The sequence below is a fragment of the Abramis brama genome (genome assembly GCF_963993115.1).
Source record: "Abramis brama genome assembly, chromosome: 6".
In the NCBI taxonomy this organism is placed as follows: Eukaryota; Metazoa; Chordata; class Actinopteri; order Cypriniformes; family Leuciscidae; genus Abramis; species Abramis brama.
Window position 1 is genome coordinate 31,179,077 of NC_139968.1, and position 26,794 is coordinate 31,205,870.

The 26,794-nt window shown below is 34.2% G+C and overlaps 3 protein-coding genes across 3 annotated transcripts in view; 1 reads left to right on the forward strand and 2 right to left on the reverse strand.

Annotated features, from left to right (window-relative positions):
• Positions 1 to 26,794, reverse strand: part of LOC311085782 (elastase-1-like) — a 200,576-nt gene that overhangs the window by 11,178 nt on the left and 162,604 nt on the right. The gene's annotated exons all lie outside the window — the stretch shown is intronic.
• LOC311085753 (uncharacterized protein) overlaps positions 14,838 to 26,794 on the reverse strand; it is a 40,870-nt gene continuing 28,913 nt past the window's right edge. Inside the window, exons 3-7 of the mRNA XM_084118373.1 lie at positions 18,507 to 18,818; positions 17,569 to 17,859; positions 17,377 to 17,496; positions 17,217 to 17,278; positions 14,838 to 16,393 (exon numbers count right to left, since the gene is read on the reverse strand). Of these exons, the coding sequence (XP_083974499.1) occupies positions 16,343 to 16,393; positions 17,217 to 17,278; positions 17,377 to 17,496; positions 17,569 to 17,859; positions 18,507 to 18,818 (836 nt within the window). The 3' untranslated portion in view covers positions 14,838 to 16,342. The remainder of the gene's footprint in view (positions 16,394 to 17,216; positions 17,279 to 17,376; positions 17,497 to 17,568; positions 17,860 to 18,506; positions 18,819 to 26,794) is intronic.
• On the forward strand, positions 20,465 to 26,438 carry LOC311085783 (uncharacterized protein). Its single transcript, XM_084118416.1, has 4 exons — positions 20,465 to 20,580; positions 21,275 to 21,595; positions 25,670 to 25,954; positions 26,038 to 26,438. The coding sequence occupies exons 1-4, from the start codon at positions 20,544 to 20,546 to the stop codon at positions 26,193 to 26,195; spliced, it is 801 nt and encodes a 266-aa protein (XP_083974542.1). The 5' UTR covers positions 20,465 to 20,543; the 3' UTR covers positions 26,196 to 26,438.

Genomic DNA, 26,794 nt, shown 5'->3' on the forward strand with positions numbered 1-26,794 from the left:
AAGAACCTTCTCACAAATCGAGCATTGTGTTTTCAATTGTTTTACTGTAGTGTGTAATGATGTGTATAGTGTTTACATTTTTGAAAGCTTCGAGCTGCTCTTTTGGTGTGAAAGTTTGAGTTTTGAAGTGAGAAGGTGTGGTTGTGTTTATGTAGCTTTAGAAAAGGGTGTTGTGTTTAGACATTGGGGAACATGGAGGAAACGTTTGTGAAATGTGTTTTAGCTTTTGAGAAAAACTGTAATACAACAGTGTTAACTCCCTCAAGTGACGTGTTCATAATGCTGTGAATTCCCGCCATCTCCCTCGCGCTCGTCATGACTCATGCAGCGTCACTTTGAGAAGTTGACAGCTCGTTGCCTCTTAAGGTGATGATACACAGGGCAACTTTTTGAGCAATGTTGCCGTCAATGGGCAACCAGATGAGACACAGGGCCCACGACCCATCTAAATTATCCAGATAGAAATGTATTGCCCATTTTCAATGGGAAAGTGCTCAAGCAACAATTGCTCGGCTAGATTGCCCAGCAACATTTCTCAAAAAGTTGCCCTGTGTATCATCACCTTTATTATGGGTGCTATTTGTTTTCTATTGTTTAATTGTATCTACTAATAATATAAAAAATACTCTTTTTAGTATGAGCGTGTGAAGGTGTGTTGGGGACACTCTAAAACTGTGGAAAAACTCCTTCTGTACTGAAATTGGAGGACCAGATTCAATATGCAGTGCACCTTATGACCCATGGCGTTAACTTGAACTGCGTTTCTGTCAGTGCGTGACTACAGCTCGTTAATAAACAACGTTTTTTTATTTATCCATTTCATACAATCTGTCTTCATTTAGCAAGTGCACTTGTGCAAAAACATTTTTCAAGTTCAACATTTTTGTTTTTGTTGTTGCTGATAAAACAGATTCGCTGAGACTAAAAAAAAAAAGACATGCATTTGTTTGTGTGTTTCTTTTGTAAAAGTTTCCCCGGATATACTTTCCTGTTTAATGCACACTTTTCCTTTCAAATTGGGTTATCAGCATTATAATTTGAGTAAATGTAGCCGTGTAAAATATAAGGGCTGATGCCACCCTTCTAGAACAATGTGCATTTACGTTTTAATTTATTGTACCATATTTAATCACATGGAATTACAGTGCAGCCTAATTAGTGTTAGCTCACAGTTTTTGCCTTATTCAGTGCGTGAGGTGAACTGATAATATTAGTGATTCTCATTTCTTTATCAAAACACTAAAACTGGTACAGTTTGGGAGAGAAATTTGATATTTTTAATCTCTCTATTTAACCCATCTCATGGTGTGTGATGCTGAACTATTATCATGTGATTACACTCACTAATATTATCATGTTTGTGAGTTTCTAAAGGTTCTTTGCACAGTTCTGAACAATTATATTTTATGTGCAACAATACCATGCTCAATAACAAGTGGCCTTAGGCCTAATTTTAAATGTATATATTTTTTTCAAACAATGTGATTTAAATGGTGATGACTGTTTGTTGTGATGTATTTTAAAAAGATGGATGATATTCTTCAATCTTTCTGACAAAGAACAAAAGATAATGTAAATTATAGTATGTACAATGTTTTTTTTTTATTAATTGTAGTGTACAGTGTTATATAAGGGGGTAGAATTGGCAGCTCACTACTCACTACTCATGAGTACTTTTAAATAAGCTACGTTTTTACTCTTACTCAAGTAGTTTTTTGGACAAGTACTTTTTACTCTACTCACACTACATTTTTTGGAATGTAATTGTACTTTTACTTGAGGATGTTTTTTCAGTAGTCTTTCCACCACTGATCTTAGTTAATGTTCATTTCAACATTAAATAATACATTATTAAAATCAAAAGTTGCGTTTGTTAACATCATTTAATGCACTGTGAACCATCATGAACAATGAATCACTATTTTTATTAACTAATATTAACAAGCTTAATAGATGATTTAACAGTATTGCTCATTGTTATTTATATTTGTTAGTTACAAATATAATATATGTTCTTTTCTTACAAATGAACATGAAAAGTACCCAATTAAGACTGAACCTGGTAATTGGTAATTTAATGGAAAAGTGTTAACATCGCTTCTGACGTCTAAGATCTCTCTTTTTAATTTCTCTAATTGTCTCTGTTTCTCAGATTCCACTGGAAACGGACTGAATGAATCAGCAAGTATAGTGATGTCACTGATTCCTGATGGAGTACAGAAGGGGACGAGTTCAGTTTGATGAGATAACACACACACACACACACACACACCAGTGTCAATCACACCGACATCAATTGAGCTCCGTCTTTTTTATCAGCCTTTAGAATCTGTCCATTGAAGTGAGAAATGCCCCTGTGCTGTTGGTAAAAGTGACGCGGAGGGTGCCAATACGTGAGTTGGGAGTGAGAACGTGTTGGATTGTAAGTGGAAATGCTCTTGCATTATAGAATATTTTAGGTACCGTACATGTCAGTTTTTATCAAGGAAAATAGTTTGTTTCTTGTCAAAGCCTTCAGAACATTTGGAATATATGCAACACGACACATGAGATTATTGTATGGCATGTTTTCACTCTTTTTTTAAAGACCCCCATGTCTTTTTCCCATGAAAATCAGCTTTTAATGTTGTTTATATGTCTGTGTGGTGTTTTTAAAATGCTTAAAGACAAACCATTCAAATTCTCAAAAACGCGGTTTGAAATCACGTTTTTTCTGACGCCACAAACTAAACTACCTTAAGCAATCAGGTCAACGTGCCGGCGGGATCTAGCAGGTTATCCTGGTATATTTTTCTGTTGAACCCTAACCCTACATTTAGCAATATAGAGGGTGAATTATGTATATGATGTATAATTCACTCTTCCACTTCTTCTGAATCAGTTTCTGGTTCAAACATATATGGCTGAATTAAACCAGTATTTACACTTGCTATTGTGCAGCGTTTACTACAGTAAAGTTGAGCGAGTGGATCTCTGTGAGTGGGATTCACTGTAGAGTCAAATTACATCCAGCAGACTGAGCTGGTGTGAGTGAGTGGAGGCGGGGCTAATTAGCATATTCATGAATCTGCATATACTAAATGAAGCAAGGGTGTAATTACATTCAAGCTATTTTAAGACATGAATATTTTTTTTTCACATGAAAAAAACATGATATATGTAATAAGGTTTTAGAACAACATCAGAGTGAGTAAATGACTGAATGTTAATTTTTGTTTTTTTGTTAATTAAATTTTTGTGTGAACTATCCCATAGACAGTCACAGAAAAATAAGTTGTGAAGGATTAAATAAAGTCCAAGTGAATGAAAGCCGTCATATGTAAATAATTATGGAATATGGCAGTGTTTTACATGAGTATTAGTTCATTTTATGTTTTTGAAATCATCCGAGTTTTCATGAATGTAGCACAACTTTTTTATTGTTATATAAGCTTCTGCCTATTGTTGGATTGGATGATGTTATCTGAACTTTGAATTGACACCATTAGTGCTGTAGTATTGGAATAGTTTTTTTGTTTGTTTGCACTTGCACTGACTCAACTTTAGTACTTACAGTAATGTGGTATGATATCATATTGTGTTGTGCTTTGTAAGTAAAATTTACTTCTGTTTGTATTATTCTTTTATTGTATGTCAATTGGATAAAATCCTTTGTTAAATGAATAAATGTTTGTTTAAGATATTGATATTATACCACTGGTCTATATCCTCCTGAGACCCAGAAAAAAAAGTTTGTTGAATTTATTTTTTTCTAGGTCATCACACTGATAAGAGCACAAGAAACAAATGGTAAAAAAACATTTTTGAAAAATAATATTTTATTCATACGTTATGCTATGTCCTCTGTAGTGGACGCCAGGACTAAGTTGTTTAAAAAATAAAATGACATGAAGTTATATGTATAGACAAAACCAATGGGATTTTTTTTTCAATCACCAATAAATTTTGGGGTTTCAGGATTTTATTTAACCAAAATTTATATAAAAATGATTCTCAACTATGTTATGAAAGATATAACAGAATTGATTGATACACCATTTTACTTTATGCAATATGTGGGTAAAATGTCCATAACTTAATATTCCCATTCAATGCAATGTATCTATACACTGTATCTAATACGCACATTAATGTGTTCTTGGAGCAACATTTAATGAAAAAAGAAGTGTAATAATTGGAGTAATAATTGGCAACATTTTAATAATAATATCTAATATTTCATAGGAATATTGATGTATAATTTATTTCCACATTCACTTGTTGTGTCACACAAAATGCCTGATAAACATGATTTAAGTCCTGATGTCCTCTACTGTGGACATGTATGAAATCAATGCCCTGTTCTGTAACAGAAAGACATTTTTTTTATTTGAAACCCCATAACATTTTCCTGAGATGTTGGTTTAAAAACAATTTGAAAAGTAGTCCAATTAAATTATAATTACAATATATTATCATATTTCCATAAGAGTGCTAGATTTGATCACTTAATTAATGTCAGGCATTTTTAAAGACCAAGGAGAAGTTATTTTCAGGGTGAAACCTCCAAATATTTGGTATCTCTGAAAAGTCCTGAATGTGCTCTTTACAGGACACCCAGGATGTGTCATGTGACATGTATGATGTCAGAGAAATTCACTGAAATATAATGTCCACTACAGTGGACAAAAGTCTATTCTTGGGTCCCAGGAGGATGTGATCTTTCTGTCATCTGTCATGAATCGTGTCTGCCCTCTAGTGTGTAATGCTGATACAGCGGTTCAGTTTTATTTATATATATTATATATCATGTCATGTGAAATCTGTTGGTTCATACTGTATATGCAATGATTGATGTACCAAATCAAATCTTCAGAGACCAGACTGAATCTGACCACAGATACAGCAGACATCTGGAGAATTACACAGAGAGAGAGTTTGCACTTCAAACCATAATCTGACCAAATTCGTGCAGGAAAAACACAGTAAAAACTAAATTATTCATTAATCAATTTAACCAATTAATCCATCCTAAGTATGAACACTTACATTTAATTTAAAGTTCCACCTTTAAAAAAAGATACTAGGAAAAGCTTCCTCTTGTGAAACAGACCAAAACATTTTGACTCATCTTGCATGAAAAGCTCTAGTCAGAACAGTGTAATATGATGTTGAATGTGAGGGGTCAAAGGTCACAGGTTTACTGGCCTGCTGGAAGAACATCCTGACCTACCAGCTGACAGTTATTATTATTGGCAGTTCAGTAATGAACTGTTTTTGCACAGATAAATAATAACTGGTATTAATTGGTCTGACACTGAAAGACTCGCACATTCGAGTTTAAAATGGTCATGCCCTCTTTTACCTTTAAAGTAAGGTGGAGACATAATAATAAAAAAGATAATTTCCATGAGTCTATTCTTTGCATTGATTGTGTGGTGGTGTTGCAAAAAAAAAAAAAAAAAAAAAAAAAAAAAAAAAATTGCTGATGCCAACAAGTATTTTATCATGTGTTTTTGTGCAATTTTTTCTTAGTTTTTAATTTTTGAGGCCATGCATGCAAGGTAAATATTAACAAAAATCAAACACAATAAACACAATAATGATATTGGTCTTTTAGAATAAATGCTTTCAAAGCTAGATTGCTATTGCTAGCCTCTTCAAAATTGCCTACCTTACCTTTTACCAGAATACTTTATATACATATTGTCTATATTCATTTAAAATGACTCACTGGAATACAGACCCATCTCCAAGCACAATTACAGTAATGTAAGGATTGTGTCTGCTATTCACTATTATGTTGTCAGTAGTAAAGATAAACAGTTCAGATGTTTCTCCTAATACAGACACTGTTGTGGCGCCATCTTGTGGCTGTCAGAATCTCATTGAACAACAAACACTCACTGACCCCAATGTAACCGATGGAGCTGAACAAATATAATACAGGCCTATTGAAATATTACAGTGTTATATGTTGCTATATAAAATACTTTTATTTTCATCAGACTACACATATATATGAATGGCCTTCAAAGAAGGAAGACGCTTTGTGTTCCTATAAGTGTAGTTACAACATCTACCAGCAGGGGCGAACAGTCCTTGTATTTTAAAAGCACATTGTCACGGTGAGGAGAACATTTCATGAATCTCTGGAAACAAAGAAGATTTCAATCACCTTCACTGTGATAAATATTAAAGACATTTAATCAGAGTTCAGTGAGGAAAATAAAGTCTGTTGATATTTCCTGATCAAACATGCAGATCACTGAATAAAATACAGACAGTTTTCACTGGAGCTTCTAGTGATGATGATCAGATTGAATCTGAATCAATATCAGAAACAGGATTAGGCCTTGATCACATAACATAGGAACATATTGAAAATTAAAATACACTTCCAAAAAAATTTTGGTTTCCACATATCAGTTTTTAAGGCCTTTAACACTAAAATAACATTAAAATAAACATAAAAATTACATGTTGTTTTCCATGTTCAGCCACTAGTTGGCGCTCCAGCAGGGTCTTTAGGAGAGACGTACTGTCTGTACACCATTAAACTGAGTTCAAATTACTGAATCTGAAGTTTAAAAATGATTGTTTCATGTATATTGGTCATAAACTGCTGATAAATATGAAATGTCCCATGATGATCAGCTGTGAGTTGTTTGACCTTTTGACCTTTAGTCTAAATCATTCACAGTGACATCCAGGATCACAATAAACACAGCTTCTACATTCTTTAAAAATGTTATTTATCAAAATAATATGACTATGATATATTAATCAGATCTGAATGTCATAGTTCAGTATTAAAAACAAAGTTTCCACTGCACTGGTCAGTTTCTGCTCTAGTTTTCACACTTCATCTCTCTCACACGTTCACATGCAGAAAAGCAGAAGTATCTGCAGCTCTTTCACACTTTTAGCTCCTGACAGCTTCAGATTCATGTGACACTGTTTATTAATGTTTGTTTTATCAGAAGCGCATTAAACCGCAGTGTTTACGGTTAAAGTGTCTCTACACTTATAGTTCTTCTCTCTCATCTGCTCTCAGTTGATCACAAGCTTTTATATTTGCACAGAAATGCATGTTTTGTTGATGTAAATCGTTCAGAATTCTGTATTGAACTCTGTTTTACTGTAAAGCTGTGTCGAGTCAGTTGACTGATGCAGCTGATGCCTGTGGTTTGGTTTAGTTCAGTGTGGTTTGTGTGCACAGATCTCAACCCAAAGACACAACTGATTCAGAAACAGCAGATAAAAAGACTATGGAGAAACTTGATCAGGCCAAACATCTGTGGATCACAGGGTTCAACAGAGATGAATGCCGAAATGTGTTAAAATAGTCATGATGAGAGATAAAGATCAAGCTAAGAGCAGAGTGGAAAATAAACTGAAGAGACTAAAGTTCACACATTTATTTTCTGCGACCGTGAAGAGATTGTGGTCAGATTTTTTTTTTTTTCTCAACTTCACACTCATTGTTATTTCCCTCTTCAGTGGTCGACATCTTCTTAGAACTGTTTTACAGGGTGTTTTCAACAGAAACACCCGCAGCCATGATGAGATTAATGTTTGTCACCTTTTAAAAGACATTTTTAAAGTTTGAATATGAATTCACTGAATATTACACCAATTCATTCTTCGCTTTTCTTAATGGTCTTGTAGTTTCTCTAGTATTTATTTTAAGTTTTTGATAAATAATGTAAATATATGCAGAATCCAGAAGCAATATGAAGTGATTTTGTTTTATATCATAAAAAGCAGTGGATGTTTTTGTCAGGGGATATTCTTATAGATCTGCTATTCTCAATTGTTATATTAGTCTTTTATGATGCTCATGTGAAAGCTACATAAAGACACATAATCTGAATCAGTTTTTGATAGATTTTACATGTATTTATATTTCAAGACTAACAGAATAAAGATGTAGAAACAAATAAACAAAGAGTAGAGCTGTATTTGTGATGTCTGCAAAGGTCAAGAATGAGGCGGAATAATTTAAAGGATATTAAAGCATGTTTATTTAATATTGTACAAAAGTAAAGTAGGCCTATAACTTTTTAGGAATTTTACACTAAAATGTCACAGCGAGAGAGAGAGCAGTGAAAATACATTAATATTACTAATTAATATTATAATGTTTTACCTTGACCAAATATCACATTCATTAACTCACAAAAATCCTTCACAGAAAGGATTCACTGTTTTTTTTGTCAAGTTGATTTCATTTATTACCTGCATCTTAAATTCAATTCTGCTAATTTGCAAAAAAATGCCTACTATTACCAAATTTGAAGATTTGTTTTTAATTATGTATTTGTATCAGCTTTATAGCTTATATAACAAAAGCAGTCAAATGTCAAATTTTATTTAAAATGTAACATTAATGTATTTTATTTTTTATTTAAAATGTACATTAACAGTCTGCAAAGAAGTGGAGAAATATGTTCACTCCATTGAATGTCAAAGATCTTTACATAAACGCAAATTTACATACAGTAAATAAATAAACAGTTTTTCTCAATATCTGTAATTTTGTTGCTGTTTCGATGTAGTAAAACCCCCAGATGTAGCCGAAAACATCTGGCTCGTGTTTACATTTTCTTCTGTTACTGGCCATAATTATATCCTTGAAATCAGGATTAGGCATAAATAATGTCTTCAGAATCATTCACACACATGACAACCGGCTCAGAACTAATACCTAGCGCAGAGGTACTCGCTATGCAAATATGCCAATAACCCCCCCATCACAGACCATTTTTGAGATTCGTGTTCAAAGGGGTGGCCTACCAGTACACGGTCCAACCATTCGGACTGTCTCTGGCACCAAGCACTTTTAAGAAGTTTTTAACCCTTTACTGCCTGGAATTGATGACGTTTTTTCTGGCCTTCAAACCCTTCCTACTAGACCTAACAGGGCACCACATCTTAGTCCGGTCAGACAATATGGCGGTGGTGTCCTATAAACCATCAGGGTGGACTCAGGTCAAGGCCATACAAGCTAGCCAGACACCTCCTCTTATGGGCTCAACACAACCTGCGCTCGCTGAGACCGGTGCATGTCCTGGGCAGACTGAGCAGACATGCTGTCCCGGGGCAGTGTGTTAGCAGGGGAATGGACCCTCCATCTCAGGGAACTGAGGTTACATTTTTAACCGAGTGTTTTTTTTGTTTTGTTTTTTACAGCGGAGGCAAAAGTCTGCTGTATGGTTATAACTGCATCGGCAGATTCAACACGTTCATTGGGTAAGTGCAGCGTATATTATATACAAACATTCAAATAAGCAAAGTGATTATTCACAAAGTTACCATATAACAGGTTTTTAAGGCCTAAAGTATCACAGTAAAGGTGATGATACACAGGACAACTTTTTGAGCAATGTTGCTGGGCAATGTTGCAGTCAACAGGCAACCAGATGAGACACACGGCTCACGACCCATCTAAAGTATCCAGATAGAAATGTAATGCCCATTTTCAATGGGAAAGTGCCAAAAGCAACAATTGCTCTGCAAGATTGCTCAAAAAGTTGCCCTGTGTATCATCACCTTTACTGTGATACTTTAGGCCTTTAAAACCTGTTGGCCTAAGAGAGTCATCCAAACGATGTAGTTTGCCTACAGTATATATATATATATATATTAGTCACTGGTAAAATATAATATACTGAAATATTTGCAATAGTATATGTTGATTGCAAATATGTAATTTTATCAGACTACACATTTACGTTTGAATGGCCATCAAAGAAGGAAGAAGCTTTGAGTTATTAGATATGTGTAGTTACAACATCAACCAGCAGGGGCGAACAGGCCATACAGTAGGGTAGAGTGGGGGAAAACGCCCCCCTTAAGGAAAATGTGACATTACAGTGAAACAAAACATAAATGTGACTAGAATTGCCATCCCGGTTTTGAGTGACTATGGCAGGAGTTATTCACCAAATATTAAAATTGCTCAGCTTCATAATTAATTAGTATTTTCACTGAAAATATTTTTGTACAAAGGGGGCGTCCCAGCTAACAATTTTTGGTTCCCATAACGTTAGTTTTTGGTACCCAGAACATTCTCAGAATGTTAGTTTATGGTTCCCAGAACGTTATTTTTTATGGTAACCACCCAGCAACGTTCTGGGAACGTTATTTTATTGTTACATAAAAATAAAACCAAAAAGAACGTTCCCCTAACGTAAGTATTTGGTTCCCAAAAAATAACCAAAAAATAACATTAGGGGAACATTCTTTGTTGACTGGGGTTTTGCCCCAGCGGTGGGGTAAAATGCCCCCTTTCTTACCAACCAGTTTGCTTCATAGATCAACAGCAAAATTAACAGACAATAGTTTTTAATCTCTAAAAGTAAAAGGCAAGTAATGTATCAACATGTATATATATATTAATATTTATTTCAGCAATGTTCAAAATAGGCAAAATTAACTACCTTCCATCAGTGAGCTAACTGTGCTAGCAAGCTAGCTAGTTAATGCTCACTTGAGGTAATTTTTTCATGTTTTGTTCAAATATTTTGATTTTACCACCTAGTTATACTGCATTAAGTGTAAAACAAAGGATTTGATAGAAAGAAATATTTTATTATAGTAATTATGATAGAGAAACTATGCCCCCGGGGGGGGGGGGGGGGGGGGGGGGGGGCGTTTTACCCCTCAGCGTAGGGGGCGTTTTACCCCACAAGCAGTTTTAAAAAAAAATGTTTAATTTTTAAAATATAATTATATTCCTTATAAATAATATATGATCTCAAACTACAGACTTCACTATTCATCTATCATACATCACTGCGATATCCTGCAGAACAATATTCTCTTAAACACTTATTTACTAATATCTGAAAATTATAGCATTTACCATGTAATCCTCTTCTCTTCAAATGTGTCGCTGGTGTCAACTTCTCCATAGAGATTTGTATATCCCCGTTATCAACGTAGTGCATAGCAACAGTAAAAATGTATCTTGACTACTTTTAGTGGTTATTTTGGGAAAAACAGGTGGGGGGCGTTTTACCCCAGGGGGTCGTTTTCCCCCACTCTACCCTACTAACCAGAAGAGAAAACAATACATACCATGAGCCATGAAAATACATATTGTGAAAATCATCAAATTGTTATAAAGTATTATGAATGTAGTTGTATTTTAAAAGCGAATTGTCACTGGGAGGAGACCATTTCATGAATCAATGATAAATATTAAAGACATTTAATCGGAGTTCAGTGAGGAAATTGAGCTGCTGTATAATAAAGTCTGTTGATATTTCCTGATCAAACACACTGAAGATCACTGAATAATATACTGACCGTTTTCACTGCAGCTTCTAGTGATGATGATGATCAGATTGAATCTGAATCAAAAATATGATGATGGGACTGTGACCACATTTTTAACATTATTGAAATGTTAAATATTTAAAATATTTAATATATTTAATATACACTTTCAGCCACTAGTTGGCGCTCCAGCAGGGTCTTTAGGAGAGAAGTACTGTCTGTACACCATTTAACTGATTTAAAATGAATGATTCTGAAGTTAAAAAATTATTCATACATGTATATTGATCATAAACCACTGATAAGAATCAGTTTAATATTCCATGATGATCAGCGCTCTCTGTGTGATCTATATATATACTGTATATAATTTCCATGGGTCTAGTCTTTGCATCTGTTTGTTTAAAGTTTTAATCAAGTCTCCTCTTGGAGTAGAATTGGCTAGGTCTCTCTCTCTCTCTCTCTCTCTCTCTCTCTCTCTCTCTCTCTCTCTCTCTCTCTCTCTCTCTCTCTCTCTCTCTCTCTCTCTCTCTCTCTCTCTCTCTCTCTCTCTCTCTCTCTCACACACACACACACACACACACACACACACAACAACAACAACAACAACAACAAAAAAAAAAAAAAAAAAAAAAAAAACTAGGGTCCTAGAATTGCTCCTGAAACTGCAGCCTCTGGTATTGCAGGAATATAATATTGCAAAATCTTGCTGAACACTATTATTTTATCATGTGTTTTTGTGCAATTTTTCTCAGTTTTTATTTTTTGAGGCCATGCATGCAAGGTAAAAAATTAACAAAAATCAAACACAATAAACACTATAATAATGGTATTGGTCTATTAGAAGATATGCTTTCAAAGCTAGCTTGCTATTGCTAGCCTCTTCAAAATCGCCTTACCTTTTACCAGACCACTTTATATACATATTTTCCATATTCATTTAAAATGACTCACTGGAACACAGACCCATATCCAAGCACAATTACAGTAATGTAAGGATTGTGTCTGCTATTAACTATTATGTTGTCAGTAGTAAAGATAAACAGTCCAGATGTTTCTCCTAATACAGACACTGTTGTGGCGCCATCTTGTGGCTGTCAGAATCTCATTGAACAACAAACACTCACTGACCCCAATGTAACTGATGGAGCTGAACACGATTGCTGGAGTGTGGAGGATCAGATGAGGCCCGTCCTGGTCATAACTGGTTTAGCAGACTGGTTTTAGAAAGGTTTAAAAAAAAAAAAAATCAACCAGCTGAACACCAGCTTAGCCAGACTGGAAACAAACCAATACCTGCCAACCATCTTAGGCTGGGTTTAGCTTTTTTTTTTTTTCTTCTTCTTCTTCTTTTTTTCACATCAAGATACTAACAAAGTAATTTCACTCACATATCTCTTGAAGAAATCCATCCTGTCCTTTTAAATATCTGTGTTACAAGAGTGCATTCAATTGATTGCTGTAGTAGGGCTATTTGCAACTTAATCATCTTCAATTATTTTTAATTTGTATCTGCTGTTCTAATAGCAGCTTGAAATATAATACAGGCCTATTGAAATATTACAGTGTTATATGATGCTTTGTGTTTCTATAAGTGTAGTTACAACAGCTACCAGCAGGGGCGAACAGAAGAGAAAACAATACACACGTGAGACACTATTGTGTGTTTCATATACTATTCAATTCCTCAATTTTATTTAAAAAGTATTATGAATGTCCTTGTATTTTAAAAGCACATTGTAACTGTGAGGAGACCATTTCATGAATAGGCCTACATCTGGAAACAAAGAGGATTACAATCACCTTCACTATGATAAATATTAAAGACATTTAATCAGAGTTCGGTGAGGAAAATAAAGTCTGTTGATATTTCCTGATCAAACATGCAGAATGAATAAAATACTGACAGTTTTCACAGGAGCTTCTAGTGATGATGATCAGATTGAGTCTGAAGCAATATCAGAAACAGGATTAGGCCTTGATCACATAACATAGGAACATACTGAACCGGTAAATATACTTCTAGTTGGTGCTCCAGCAGGGTCTTTAGGAGAGACGTACTGTCTGTACACCATTAAACTGAGTTCAAATGACTGAATCTGAAGTTTAACAAATGATTCTGTTTCATGTATATTGGTCATAAACTGCTGATAAATATGAAATGTCCCATGATGATCAGCTCTCTGTGAGATGTTTGACCTTTTGACCTTTAGTCTAAATCATTCACAGTGACATCCAGGATCACAATAAACACAGCTATGTTCTATATTATTTAAAAATGTTATATATCAACATAATATGACAAAATATGATATATTAATCAGATCTGAATGTCATAGTTCAGTATTAATAACACAGTTTCCACTGCACTGGTCAGTTTCTGCTCTTGTTTTCACACTTCATCTCTCACACACACACACACACACACACACACACACACACACACACACACACACACACACACACACACACACACACACACACACACACACACACACACACACACACACACACACACACACACACACACACACACATTCACATGCAGAAAAGCAGAAGTACCTGCAGCTCTTTCACACTTTTAGCTCCTGACAGCTTCAGATTCATGTGACACTGTTTATTAATGTTTGTTTTATCAGAAGCGCATTAAACCACAGCGTTTACGGTTAAAGTGTCTCTAAACATACATACCTTATCTCTCATCTGCTCTCAGTTGATCACTTGCTTTTATATTTGCACAGAAACACATGTTGTACCCAAAGACACAACTGATTCAGAAACAGCTGATAAAAAGACTGGAGAAACTTGATCAGGCCAAACATCTGTGGATCTCAGGGTTCAACAGAGATGAATGATGAAATGTGTTAAAATAGTCATGATGAGAGATAAAGATCAAGCTAAGAGCAGAGTGGAAAATAAACTGAAGAGACTAAAGTTCACACACTTATTCTTTGAGACCATGATTCATTTATTGTGGTCAGATTTTTTTCTTCTTCTCCGCTTCACACTCATTGTTATTTCCCTCTTCAGTGGTCAACATCTTCCTAGAACTGTTTTACAGGGTGTTTTCAACAGAAACACCCGCAGCCATGATGAGATTAAAGTTTGTCACCTTTTAAAAGACATAAAGTTTAAATTTGAATTCACTGAATATAATTCATTCTTTTTATTAAATAGTTTTTCTTAATGGCATTGTTGTTTTAAGTTTCTGAATGAATAAATGTAAATAAATGCAGAATCCAGAAGAAATATGAAGTGATTTTGTTTTATATCATAAAAAGCAGTGGATGTTATTGTCAGGGGATATTCTTATAGATCTGCAATTCTCAATTGTTATATTAGTCTTGTTTGATGCTCATGTAAAAGCTACATAAAGACACATAATCTGAATCAGTTTTTGACAGTTTTTACATGTATTTATATTTAAAGAGACTTTTAAGAACTCATTACTTTTTATAAAAGAGACTTTTATATTTCAAGACTAACAGAATAAAGATGTAGAATCAAATAAACAAAGAGTTGAGCTGTATTTGTGATATCTGCAAAGGTCAAGAATGAGGAATTTAAAGGATATATTAAAGCATTTTTATTGAATATTGTACAAAAGGAGGCATACAGTTATAAAAAAAATAATTTTTTGTATAAAATAAAAATTTGTGTGTGGAATTTTTCACTATAAAACGTCACAGTGAGAGAGAGCTGTTGGTGAAATAACATGTTCATCCAGCAGGAGGAGCTTCAGCAGGGTCACTATCAGCAGACACACACACACACACACACACACACACACACACAGGACTGACACAAATGTTGAAAACTATACAAACATAAAACCTAAACACTGCTCAAAAGCTACGACATAAATCCATTAATATCACTTAATATTGAATATAATATACTAATGTTACAATGTTTGACCTTTTGACTTTGATTTGATACTACATTAATGTTACTCCTTCACAGAACCTTTAAATGATACAAAACACAAATAACAGTAAATCTGGAACAATAATATGAGAAGCGTGACTTTACCTGTGACTACATGATCTTACTAATTACTACAATTTAACTTTGAATTTTACACAAGAACTAGGGTAACTTTTCATTAAAGCAATTACAAAGGATACTGGATCCCATGAATTAAGGACACAGTTTTCTACACTGTAAATTGAGGTAAAATGTTATTTCACTAAGAGCCCGTGAAAGATCAATATCAGTGTCTTACATAAATTAGAAGTTAACTATTAAATATTATATTTGTTTAATAGTACATTTTAAAATCAGTTTTACTGTCAAATGTGCATTTCTCTGTGAGAAAAAAAAATACAACATTCATTTTGTTGACTGCATTTGCAGTTTATTTGTAAAATAGTCTATATAAATCTGTTATTATTTTGTTTCTCTCTTAAATTAAGACCTTAACCCCATTCAAGGGGAATCGTAGCCCGGATGGGCTGGTTTTGTTCAAAGTAAATTTTAGTCCCAGTCCAGTCCTGTCTACACTCTTAATTTTTTTTTTTTTTTTTTTTTTTTTGCCATTGATGATTCCATGAAGAACATTTAACATCCATGGAATCTTTCCATTCCACAAAAGGTTCTTTATAATGGAAACATTTTCTGTACAGTATTAAAATGTTCTTCACAATAAGAAAATGTGTTATTTTAAGAACTGTTCACTGAAAGGTTTGGGGAACCAAAAATGGTTCTTCTCTGTCAGGTTTCCTCAAATCCGGCCCTGGAGGGCCACTGCCCTGTTTAGATCAAACCCAAATCAAAGATGCCTGTTAAAACGAATCAAGATTTTCAACGTAACTAGAAAATTCCAGGTTTATGAGTTTGATCAGGGTTTGAGCTAAACTCTGCAGGACAGTGACCCTCCAGGACCAGAATTGAGGAACCCTGGTGTATGACATCACTGCGAAAACCCCCTTTTGAAACCTTTTGGAGTGCTATGACTTAATGAGATTTGTGCATGTATTTGTATACGCATAAACATGTGATTCCATCTCCTCTCTTGTATTTGGGGTGTAGAAAGCTAGTAACCCAAAAACAGAATCACTTTTTGATCAAGAGTTGATTAACGTCTCGTGACTCCTGCGTACACCACAGCATCCTGATCCGTAGCACTCTAAAAGAAAACATAAATGCAGGTTCACCGTCATATGCAAGAACTTTATGTACACTTTATTTATCTATCATCCTCCTCCTAAAAACATTTTAAAACATCTCTAAATTTCTTCTTGTTAAACGGCTTTTTATTTTATTTTATTTGCTGATGTACAAACAGACAGTGGTCTTTATCTACTCTTGCACACTCAGCTGAAATACTGTATCTACACCAGGTCTTTCGGTTTCTTTATAACGGGTTTCAAGTGGTTTGGAGAATAGACAATCTCACAGGAAAACATAACTGTTACGAGGTGGCAATTTAAAAAACGTATGATTATCAGACAAAAAGTATGGAGGTCCATGCTTAAACATACCGTCACTGGGAAAACATACAAATGAGATTGTACAAATTCATATGAATTACCCACCAATTCACCAAAACATAAAATAGTTATAAATTGAAATTGTGTTGCAACTAATGGATGGATATAATATTTCAGTATTTTTCTCTTCGTTCGTTTGATTAAATATGTTCATTAAGTTATTTTAAATTGTATTTAATGTAGTAATTTCATATTTTGGGGGAATAAATGTATCTCTGATGACTTATAAGAGTTTGTTATAATAATGTAATACCTCTAAATGATGACCTTCTGTGATCCTATATAACAAACACATCAGAGCAGAAGACAAAAGGACACTAAAATAGATCTACTACTTTTATAAATATCTGTTGTGGTGATGTCATGCTAGTCTGTGTAAATCATTAAACACACACCTAAATCAGACTCAATGCTAAAATAATTCGGAGACAAACCATACACAGAAATAAATTCTCTTACCGATTTATGTCTTTTGTAGAATGTTGAATCAGCGTAAGTGATCTCTCTATCACGGGTCTGAACTGTTTCATAATTACAGAAAAAAAAATATATATATATATATATATATATTTACATATCACATATACATATATACACTCATACAGTAGGTAATACTTGCCTTCTCTGTCAGTTTTTCTGTGTTTCCTGCAGATACAGAAGATCCCGAATGCCGCAACAATCACCAGAGATCCAGCAGCAGCAGAAGCAGCAGAGATCAACACTATCAGAGACTCTGAGTCTGGAGGAGAAGGAGAGAGTCATTAGTGTGAGTGAATCTGTACATAAACACAAAATATCATCACAGATGTACCTGAACATGGCTGACAGAGTTGAGTGTTGTTGAGATGTAGAGTCTGGTTGCTGATGGGATTGTTCACCACACAACTATACGAGTCATCCAGACACTCCAGATGTAGAGAGAGATCAGACAGGCTCCTGAGATCAGACACACTCACGCTGGAGAATACACTGTTCCTTTTGTACCAGGAGAGAGTCACACGACTCACATTCACAACTGAACACACCAATGAACAAGATGATGATGATGATGATGAAGAATTTTGTGAAGAGTTACTGCTGATGACAGGAACAGGCAAAGGAGCTGGAAAACAGAGAACAAATATATATATTATACGGTGTCCCTGGTATCGTTGACGAAAAATTTAAGGGGGCCCCAGCGCGGGGGGGTAAGTGGCCCCCGGGGACCAAACGAAATTTTTCCGTAAAAGTCTAGTAGACGAACATACCATAAAAATTTCTTCATCCTCGGTGCCACGGTTCAGGTAGTTATTTAGGAAAAACTGCATTTTTTTGGGTTAAGGGGGGCCCAGCGCGGGGGGGGAGTGGCCCCCGGGGACCAAACGAAATTTTTCCGTAGAAGTCTAGTGGGGCTACATGCCCACCAAATTTCATGTTCCCCGGTGTTTCGGTGTCCCTGGTATCGTTGACGAAAAATTCAGTAAGGTGACAAAAAAAAAAAAAAAAAAAAAAATTTGACAATCCCTATATGAACACTTTCGCTAGCTACGCTAGCGGCGGTCATAATAATTGTAGATGTGTTGGAAATGGTCATGACTTTCAGAAAAGAGACAAAGATGACAGATTTCTCTTGTGATGTTGGACATTTATTATAGAAATTATTTTTCAAAAACAAATGCATCTATTTGTACAGACATTACTTACGTTTTCGGTGGCTATTGTTAGTAGAGATATTAAATTAACGAAAGTGTGAAAAGTGTTTTAACTCACCATAGACATTAAGATTGAATGTGTTGAGCGGCGTCTCTGATCTGGTGCTGGTGACTGTATAAAGTCCAGAGTCTGTGGTTGTGGTGTTTGTGATGGTCAGAGATCCAGTCTTCTCATCCAGCTTCAGTCTGTCTCTGATTCTCTCATCAGGAAACTCTCTCTTATTCTTCTGTCTGTTGATTTTAGCTATGAGACTGTGTCCAAAACTCCACATTATCAGTTCATCTGTCTGTATTTCAGTATCAGAGTTTAGAGTGACAGATTCTCCCTCAGTCACTGACACTGACTTCACTGCATCAACACCAAACACTCCTGAACAACAAACAGACATGTTAACTTAATTAATGACATTTTAGTAATTTTGGAGTTTTAGTAATTTCGAAAAACAATTCTTCACTTTGCACTAATTTCAATGTATACTTATTGAAAGGGACTGCAGAATAAACACATAAAGTATTTGAGTATATTAGTCTGGTAACACTTTACAATAATGTTCATTAGTTAACATTAGTTAACTACCTAAGTTAACATGAACTAAGAATGAACAATACTTCTTCAGCATTTATTAATCATAATTAATATTATTTTCAACATTTACTAATACGTTATTAAAATCAAAGGCTGTATTTGTTAACATTAGTTAATGTACTGTGAACTAACATGAACAAACAATGAACAGCTGTATTTTTTTATTAACAAATATTAATACAAATAAATGAATAGATTAATAAATACTGTAACAAATGTATTGCTCATTGTTAGTTCATGTTAGTTAATACATTAACTAATGTTGACTAATGAACCTTATTGTGAAGTGTAACCATTAGTCTGATACAACTGGAAAATATTAGAAGCAAAATGGAAATGATAAATAACAGAATTATGTGAACAAATGGTAATATAAATATAATATAAATATAACTGTAGCCATATGAATACTCACCAGACAGACTCCATGAGAACAAAAAGAAGAAAATAAACATTTTCTTCAGCAGTTCACAAAGCAGTTTCAGAACAGAACAGTGATAGTAAATGTTGAAGGTTTCGTAACAAAGCTAATGAAGCTGCTGGTCTGTTGTGAAGTGGTTTAGTGAAACTCTGTCTGTTAGTCTGATTAAACTCCAGTAGCACCGCCCTTCAGAGACTGAATATGACTTCTCAAAACCACACTGCTTGATATAAAGAAAAAATAGAATGTGAACTCTTTCTGAAAACATAATTTAAACATATCCCATTATTAAAACAAATATGAACCTAGTGGTTCTTAAATCATCCACATCACATCTATACAGAGAGCATGCACACTAAACACAGAACAAACTACCAAAGTCATTATATTATATTATATTATATTATATTATATTATATTATATTATATTATATTATATTATATTATATTATATTATATTATATTATATATTTTCAAAAGTTAAACGATAGTGCTTTTATTTTGGTAGAAAAGTTGTATTTTTTATTTTTTCTGGAGTATTTGCTCTGTTGCTCTTGCTTTGTTTTGAGCTATTTTCGTTAAAAGGAGCAAAAACAGACAATATGTGTCTAAAATGTGAGGTTATTAACTTCTTGTTTATCGTACTGTTATAAAATAAAAATCACATCACATTTACAATCATGCTGATAATCAGGGAAAATATAATTCCTGATAATTCTTAAATTTCTCATGTTATTAATATAAAATTGAGAACTCCCTATTCAGGGATTTTTTTGCACCCATAACTTTAATGGTATGCATCAATCAATTAAGGAATGAAATAATAGACTAATTCTGTTTACGAGAAAGAAAGAAAAAATTCAATTATTAAGTCGGCAGGACATAAGTCAGTATCAAGTCAACTGTTCTTAAACTTAAATAATTACTGAAACAAAATAGGTCTGTCTGTGTGGGAGGTGCTACTGGAGTTTAATCAGACTGACAGACAGAGTTTCACTAAACCACTTTACAACAGACCAGCAGCTTCAACCTTCAACATTTACTATCACTGTTCTGTTGTGAAACTGCTTTGTGAACTGCTGAAGAAAATGTTTATTTTCTTCTTTTTGTTCTCGAGTCTGTCTGGTGAGTATTTATATGGCTACAGTTATATTTATATTACATTTATATTACCATTTGTCAACATTAGTTAATGTATATTAACTAACATGAACTAACAATGAGCAATACATTTGTTACAGTATTTTATTAATCTATTAATTTATTTTTATTAATGTTTGTTAATAAAAATACAGCTGTTCATTGTTTGTTCATGTTAGTTCACAGTACATTAACTAATGTTAACAAATACAACCTTTTTAATAACGTATTAGTAAATGTTGAAAATAATATTAATAATTATGATTAATAAATGCTGAAGAAGTATTGTTCATTCTTAGTTCATGTTAACTTAGGTAGTTAACTAATCTTAACTAATGAACATTATTGTAAAGTGTTACCAGACTAATATACTCAAATACTTTATTTTTTCTTTATTTGCACAATTTTTCAAGAGTTCCAGGACTGATCATAAAAATATTTATGTTGTGAAACCACAAAGGAAATGTTTATGATTATTTTCTTCTTTTTGTTCTCATGCCTTTCTCATCATCATTTGTGTTCACCTGCACATCATTCTGCTCTTTACTGTTTCCATTATTCATTTTGCCTCTAATATTTTTCAAGTTTTATTAGACTAAACTTGCATTGCATAGTAAAGAGAACAATTCCAAAATGACAAAAACTCCAAATGTAGTAACTGTTTCTGTTTGCTGTTCAGGAGTGTTTGGTGTTGATGAAGTGAAGTCAGTGTCAGTGACTGAGGGAGAATCTGTCTCTCTAAACTCTGGTGAAACTGAAACACAGACAGATGATCTGATAATGTGGAGTTTTGGACACAACAACAGTCTCATAGCTAAAATCAACAGACAGAACAATAAGAGAGAGTTTCCTGATGAGAGAATCAGAGACAGACTGAAGCTGGATGAGAAGACTGGATCTCTGACCATCACAAACACCAGAACCACAGACTCTGGACTTTATACAGTCACCAGCAGCAGATCAGAGACGCCGCTCAACACATTCAATGTTTCAGTCTATGGTGAGTACTTGAGTACCCTGTTTATATATAAAATGTATTTGTGTGTGTGTGTGTGTGTGTGTGTGTGTGTATAATTTATATATATATATATATATATATATATATATATATATATATATATATATATATATATATATATATATATATATATATATATATATATATATATATAAGACTATGTGATTATACACAGATTATTTTGTGCATTTATGCAATCTTGGAATTAGTTATTTTAATAATCAACATTTCATAACAATTATTTATTTAATACTGTAAGGCCCGTCCAATTGGCCCAAGGATAGTTTCCAATGGCGAGTGAAGGTTTCCGCGTTTCTGCGCGTCCAAGTGGAAAAGACAGTAACTTTTATCTGACTCCATTTTATCACAACCTCGAATTTAGGTTGGAATGCCTATTGGTTATTGGTCATTCATAAAATAGTTAAGCTACGCATTTGATCATTCTATTTAAGGCGAGACACTACAGGTGAATAGGGTAAAATTTGTAACTAGCAGATATCACCATGAAACTTTCCCAGTTGATTACCTACATTAAGATGAGAAAAAAATGTATTACAAGTTTTCTGTAATTTAATGTTTAAATATGCAAGTTAGGCCATATCTAATTAAATATGCGCTAATTTGCATATATTTTAAAAAACGAAATTTGAGGATAAAGCCAGGTTAAAAATTATGTTTTCATTGTGTTCACATATTAGATGGGAAAAAAAATTACAGAGGGATTTATGGATATCTACTTTTGTTATCCTGTAAATCAGAAAATACTGTCAATAGCCTTACAAAATGATTTTCGGCATGTTTTTTGGAATAATATGTTATATAAATCAGGCTAGGAATAATATATTTACAAATCCCTCTGTAAATGTCTTCATAATATAACTAGGTACAAGACTTAAAAGTTTGGTGTATATAGGTGCTACTGAAGAGGAGATTTCGGACTTGAAGTATGAGAGAAAAGTCATTTTGAGAAAACGGGCTTTAAAGATTTATCATCAGCCAATGAGATTGGGTCTCGGTAATTGACTATTCTGTTTAGAAGGCCACCTTCACACTCGCTCTGTCTAAAAGTATTTTGCATAGTCTCCATGGATCTATTTACACTTGAATTAAAGGAACACTATCTCTAGTCAGAGGTCATGACCACTACAACAGATATATGCCGACCAATATTACCATTATTAAGCTACAGTAGTAGCTTTGGTTTGGTCATGTCATGGTTTCCCACGTACACCAAGTTAGAGTAACATTACATTAAAACAGAGGTAAGGCGCATAAGAGGTATAGGCTATTGTCGATCAACATTTTGTTGTCCTAAACAGAAATTCCCTTTTTCGTCTTTATAGTCTAGGTACACTTGAACTAGTGCCATCTTAGATCTCTAAAATCGCAGTTGGTGTGCCCTATGCTCCACTCAAAACTGGACTCCAGTTTGTTACTAATCTTTACGGTAACAATGGATGCAACTTAATCTGCTAGAATCAATATTTTCAGAGTAAGTCAGCATAAAATCAAATGTAACAATTTATTATGTCAGGTAAATGTATCATGCCAATTACAGAATCAATTAAAGGATAATCAATACAAAACATCAAATGTTCTGAGGTAAAAAATTTAACAAATTAGCTCAAAGGGGAAATATTAATAATAATCCATAATTACCAATTATGATTAATTATTAATATTTGGGTCAGTTAATTAGATTAACTTTGAGGTAAGCCAAATTAATATTACAATCAATTAATCAGTTCCAACGAACTCTTTGATTATTCATTTATTCTAAGGAAAATGTATCTTTCATGGTCGCTGAAAAATAATTATTCCTTATGTACAGCAATTAGAGCATGTAACAAGATCAAAATCGTAAAAGGGACTTTGTATGCAAACAGAGGATCAGAAACCAAATTCATAATTGTGCACAAGTTTTATTAACTAAATCACAAACATAACTAAACTAAACAAAACAAACAAACATACATACATACATACATTCATCCATCCATACAGGCATAGGTCAAGTGGTGAGTGTTATGGAACCGGAAACAGGAAATAGAACTATGGAGCAAGATCTATTTTAGTATGAAAAGAACCATCAGCTAATCATTTTCAGAGCACCTCATTAAATTGATTTACTTGAAGGAGGACAATTCTTGAAGTGGTTGAAAAATGAGTCCGTTGGGGGGTCCGTGAAGGTCAAAAGTCATGGTGCAAGTTGCAATCGTTTCTTCTCCGTTGGATGAAGAAGATAGGACGAACTTGTATTGTCGCTGTTCTCATGGCTGGAGTGCAGATTGTGGCCTACACGTTCTGGGCTGGCAGGACACAAAGAGCACATGGTGAAAGTTGCGAGGGACTTCGTCCGTGTTGAATGACGTCACTGAACTCCTGAAGTTGTCCTTGATGCTGGAGTGAGCACATGTCCTGGATGCTTCGAAGCCTCCTGCCCTGGGCCTGTTGAGGCCATGCTGGAACACACGGCATCCTTAAGGCAAGAGTTGTCCGTTTCCTTCTTGGTTGGATTTAAGAAAGGCAGGCTGACTCGGCCTGGAGAGGCCTGCAGGGCCCAGTGGGGGGGGAAAGGGGGTCCTGTATGTATGGATGTATGAATGTATTTATGTTTGTTTAGTGTTAGTTATGTTTGTGATTTAGTTAATAAAACTTGTGCACAATTATGAGTTTGATTTCTGATCCTCTGCATACAAAGTCCCTTTTACGATTTTGATCCTGTTACATGCTCTAATTGCTGTACACAATAAGAAATAATTATTTTTCAGTGACCCTGAAAGATACACTTTTCTTAGAATAAATGAATAATCAAAGAGTTCGTTGGAACTGATTAATTGATTGTAATATTAATTTGGCTTACCTCAAAGTTAATCTAATTAACTGACCCAAATATTAATAATTAATCATAATTGGTAATTATGGATTATTTTTAATATTTCCCCTTTGAGCCATTATTGTTACACATATAATTTGGTTAACCATAATATGCAAAGTCTGAAACTTTAATCCAATAGTTTTTAAAAGAATACAAAAGCCACACCACATAAAAGAAAAAAATGTTTACACATTTCTCAAGTGGTTATATATATAGAATATATAGGATTACAGGGTTTACTTCTCCTCCTCTGCCAGTATTTAAGTGAGATTCACAGCTTTCTGGAGACATTCCGTTCGATCGTAAAACTCAGTCTCAGTATGTGTCCTGTAACAAGACACCGCATCCTGCCAGTGTGTTCGTTTTTTGGGGGGACATTTCACAAGCCTTATTTGGGAGAGTGAGTTTGCTGGATTATTCATTAAATAAATGAATAATTTGTGTGTGTCTGATTGGTCCAGACGCTACACGATGTATATCTGACTCAAGAAAATAGTATACATAATGCTGAGTGTCTGAAAGACATTCTGCATTACGAGTTGATCTCCTTAGAAATCGCCCTGAGCATCTTGAGTAATTTCTTTAACTCAGACTTAAGACAGAAACCTCTTTCAAATGAATACATGTGCTAACAATGGGAATTTGCATTGATCACGATCTCCAGAGTTTACACTTTTTGAGGGCAGGATGCTATTTGCATGAAAGGCCCACCCTCCTCTGTACGTAAGATATCTCTAAACTCTTAAAAACTTTATTACCTTTTGTTTTACTTTTGTGGAGACGAGACAATTTTAAATGATACCAAACATGTATAGTGTTGTATGATAATTGTTCACATTAAACTATACAGATTTTTGGGTGAATCTCAGGTGATTTCAGCAAGAGAGAGAGAAGAGATGGGGGGGGGGGGGGGGGGGGGGGGGGGGGGTGAAGGGAAGAGATGTAGATTAGTACAATACTGAGGTGATTGACTCAGTGTGATTTCATCTTGGAATGGTGATGCTAATTTCACAAGAGAAAGTTCAAATGTTAATTTCCTTTGTTTTCTCAGAGAGTAGCCAGTTCTTCCAGTTTCTCCAGTCTTAAAATATACTAAATCAGTTTTAAATATCAATGAAGTGACAAATATAACAGCATGCTTATTTACTGAATTAGATTTATTCTTTAATATTTTGCAGTTCATCTGCCAGTTCCTGTCATCAGCAGAGACTGTTCCGTTCTCAGACTGTTCCAGAATTGTTCACTGCTGTGTTCAGTGATGAATGTGTCAAGGGCGAATCTCTCCTGGTACAAAGGAATCAGTGTATTGTCCAGCATCAGTGTGTGTGATTTCAGCATCAGTCTCTCTCTACCTCTGGAGGTGGAATATCAGGATAACAACACCTACAGCTGTGTGATCAACAATCCCATCAGCAACCAGACCACACATCTCAACATCACTCAACTCTGTCACACATGTGCAGGTTTGTCAGCAGACCTATATTTTTTCTACCAAATAAATAAATTATATTACTGTTTTTAAGTTGTTAATTTCTTCTTGCACAAGACTGTATCCACTGTTGTGGTGTTACTGAAGCTGTGATCCGATTGGCTCTCTCTGCTCTGGTGGGCGTGGCTACTGTTGCTGTGCTGGTTTATGAATTCAGATCCAGAAGTCTTCAACAGAAGAAGAGAGAGCAAATGTCACCATCAAACTCTGATTAATCAGATACTCAGGAAAGTGGAGATGTTCTTGAATGACATTTTATTTGAGTAAATAGCATTCATGAATAGTGATTATTAATTCATTTGATCAAATGTAAATGCTCCTTTAAATTTAAATTGCGTATATTTTAGTTTTTTTTTTCCCCATAACTGTTATGTTTGTATATCCCTTTTTACAATACAAAACATTCTGCCTTACTAATAATAATCAGTCAATCAATAAATATAATGAATTATTATTTTATTTTTTTGTATTCTGTTGAATTATTTTAAGATAAGTTACAGGCTCAAAGGAAACGTCAAAGGGATGAAAAGACTATTGCAACTTCTGCTCCAACTTTAAGTATAACTAAAGCCAAGTTGTTAGGCAGAACTCAGCTAGCGTGACCCATGCTGGACTTCAGTATGTTACTAACCTGGTCACAGATTTTTAAAAACATGGACTCAATGTAATCTACAATAAGATAGTAATTTTAGGCAAGCTCAGAATAAATTTAAGCGTAATAATTTATTATTAATCACATCAAAATGTATAATTACATAATCAGACAATTTGAGGATAATCAATACAAAACATAAAATGCTCAAGAGTCAAAAAT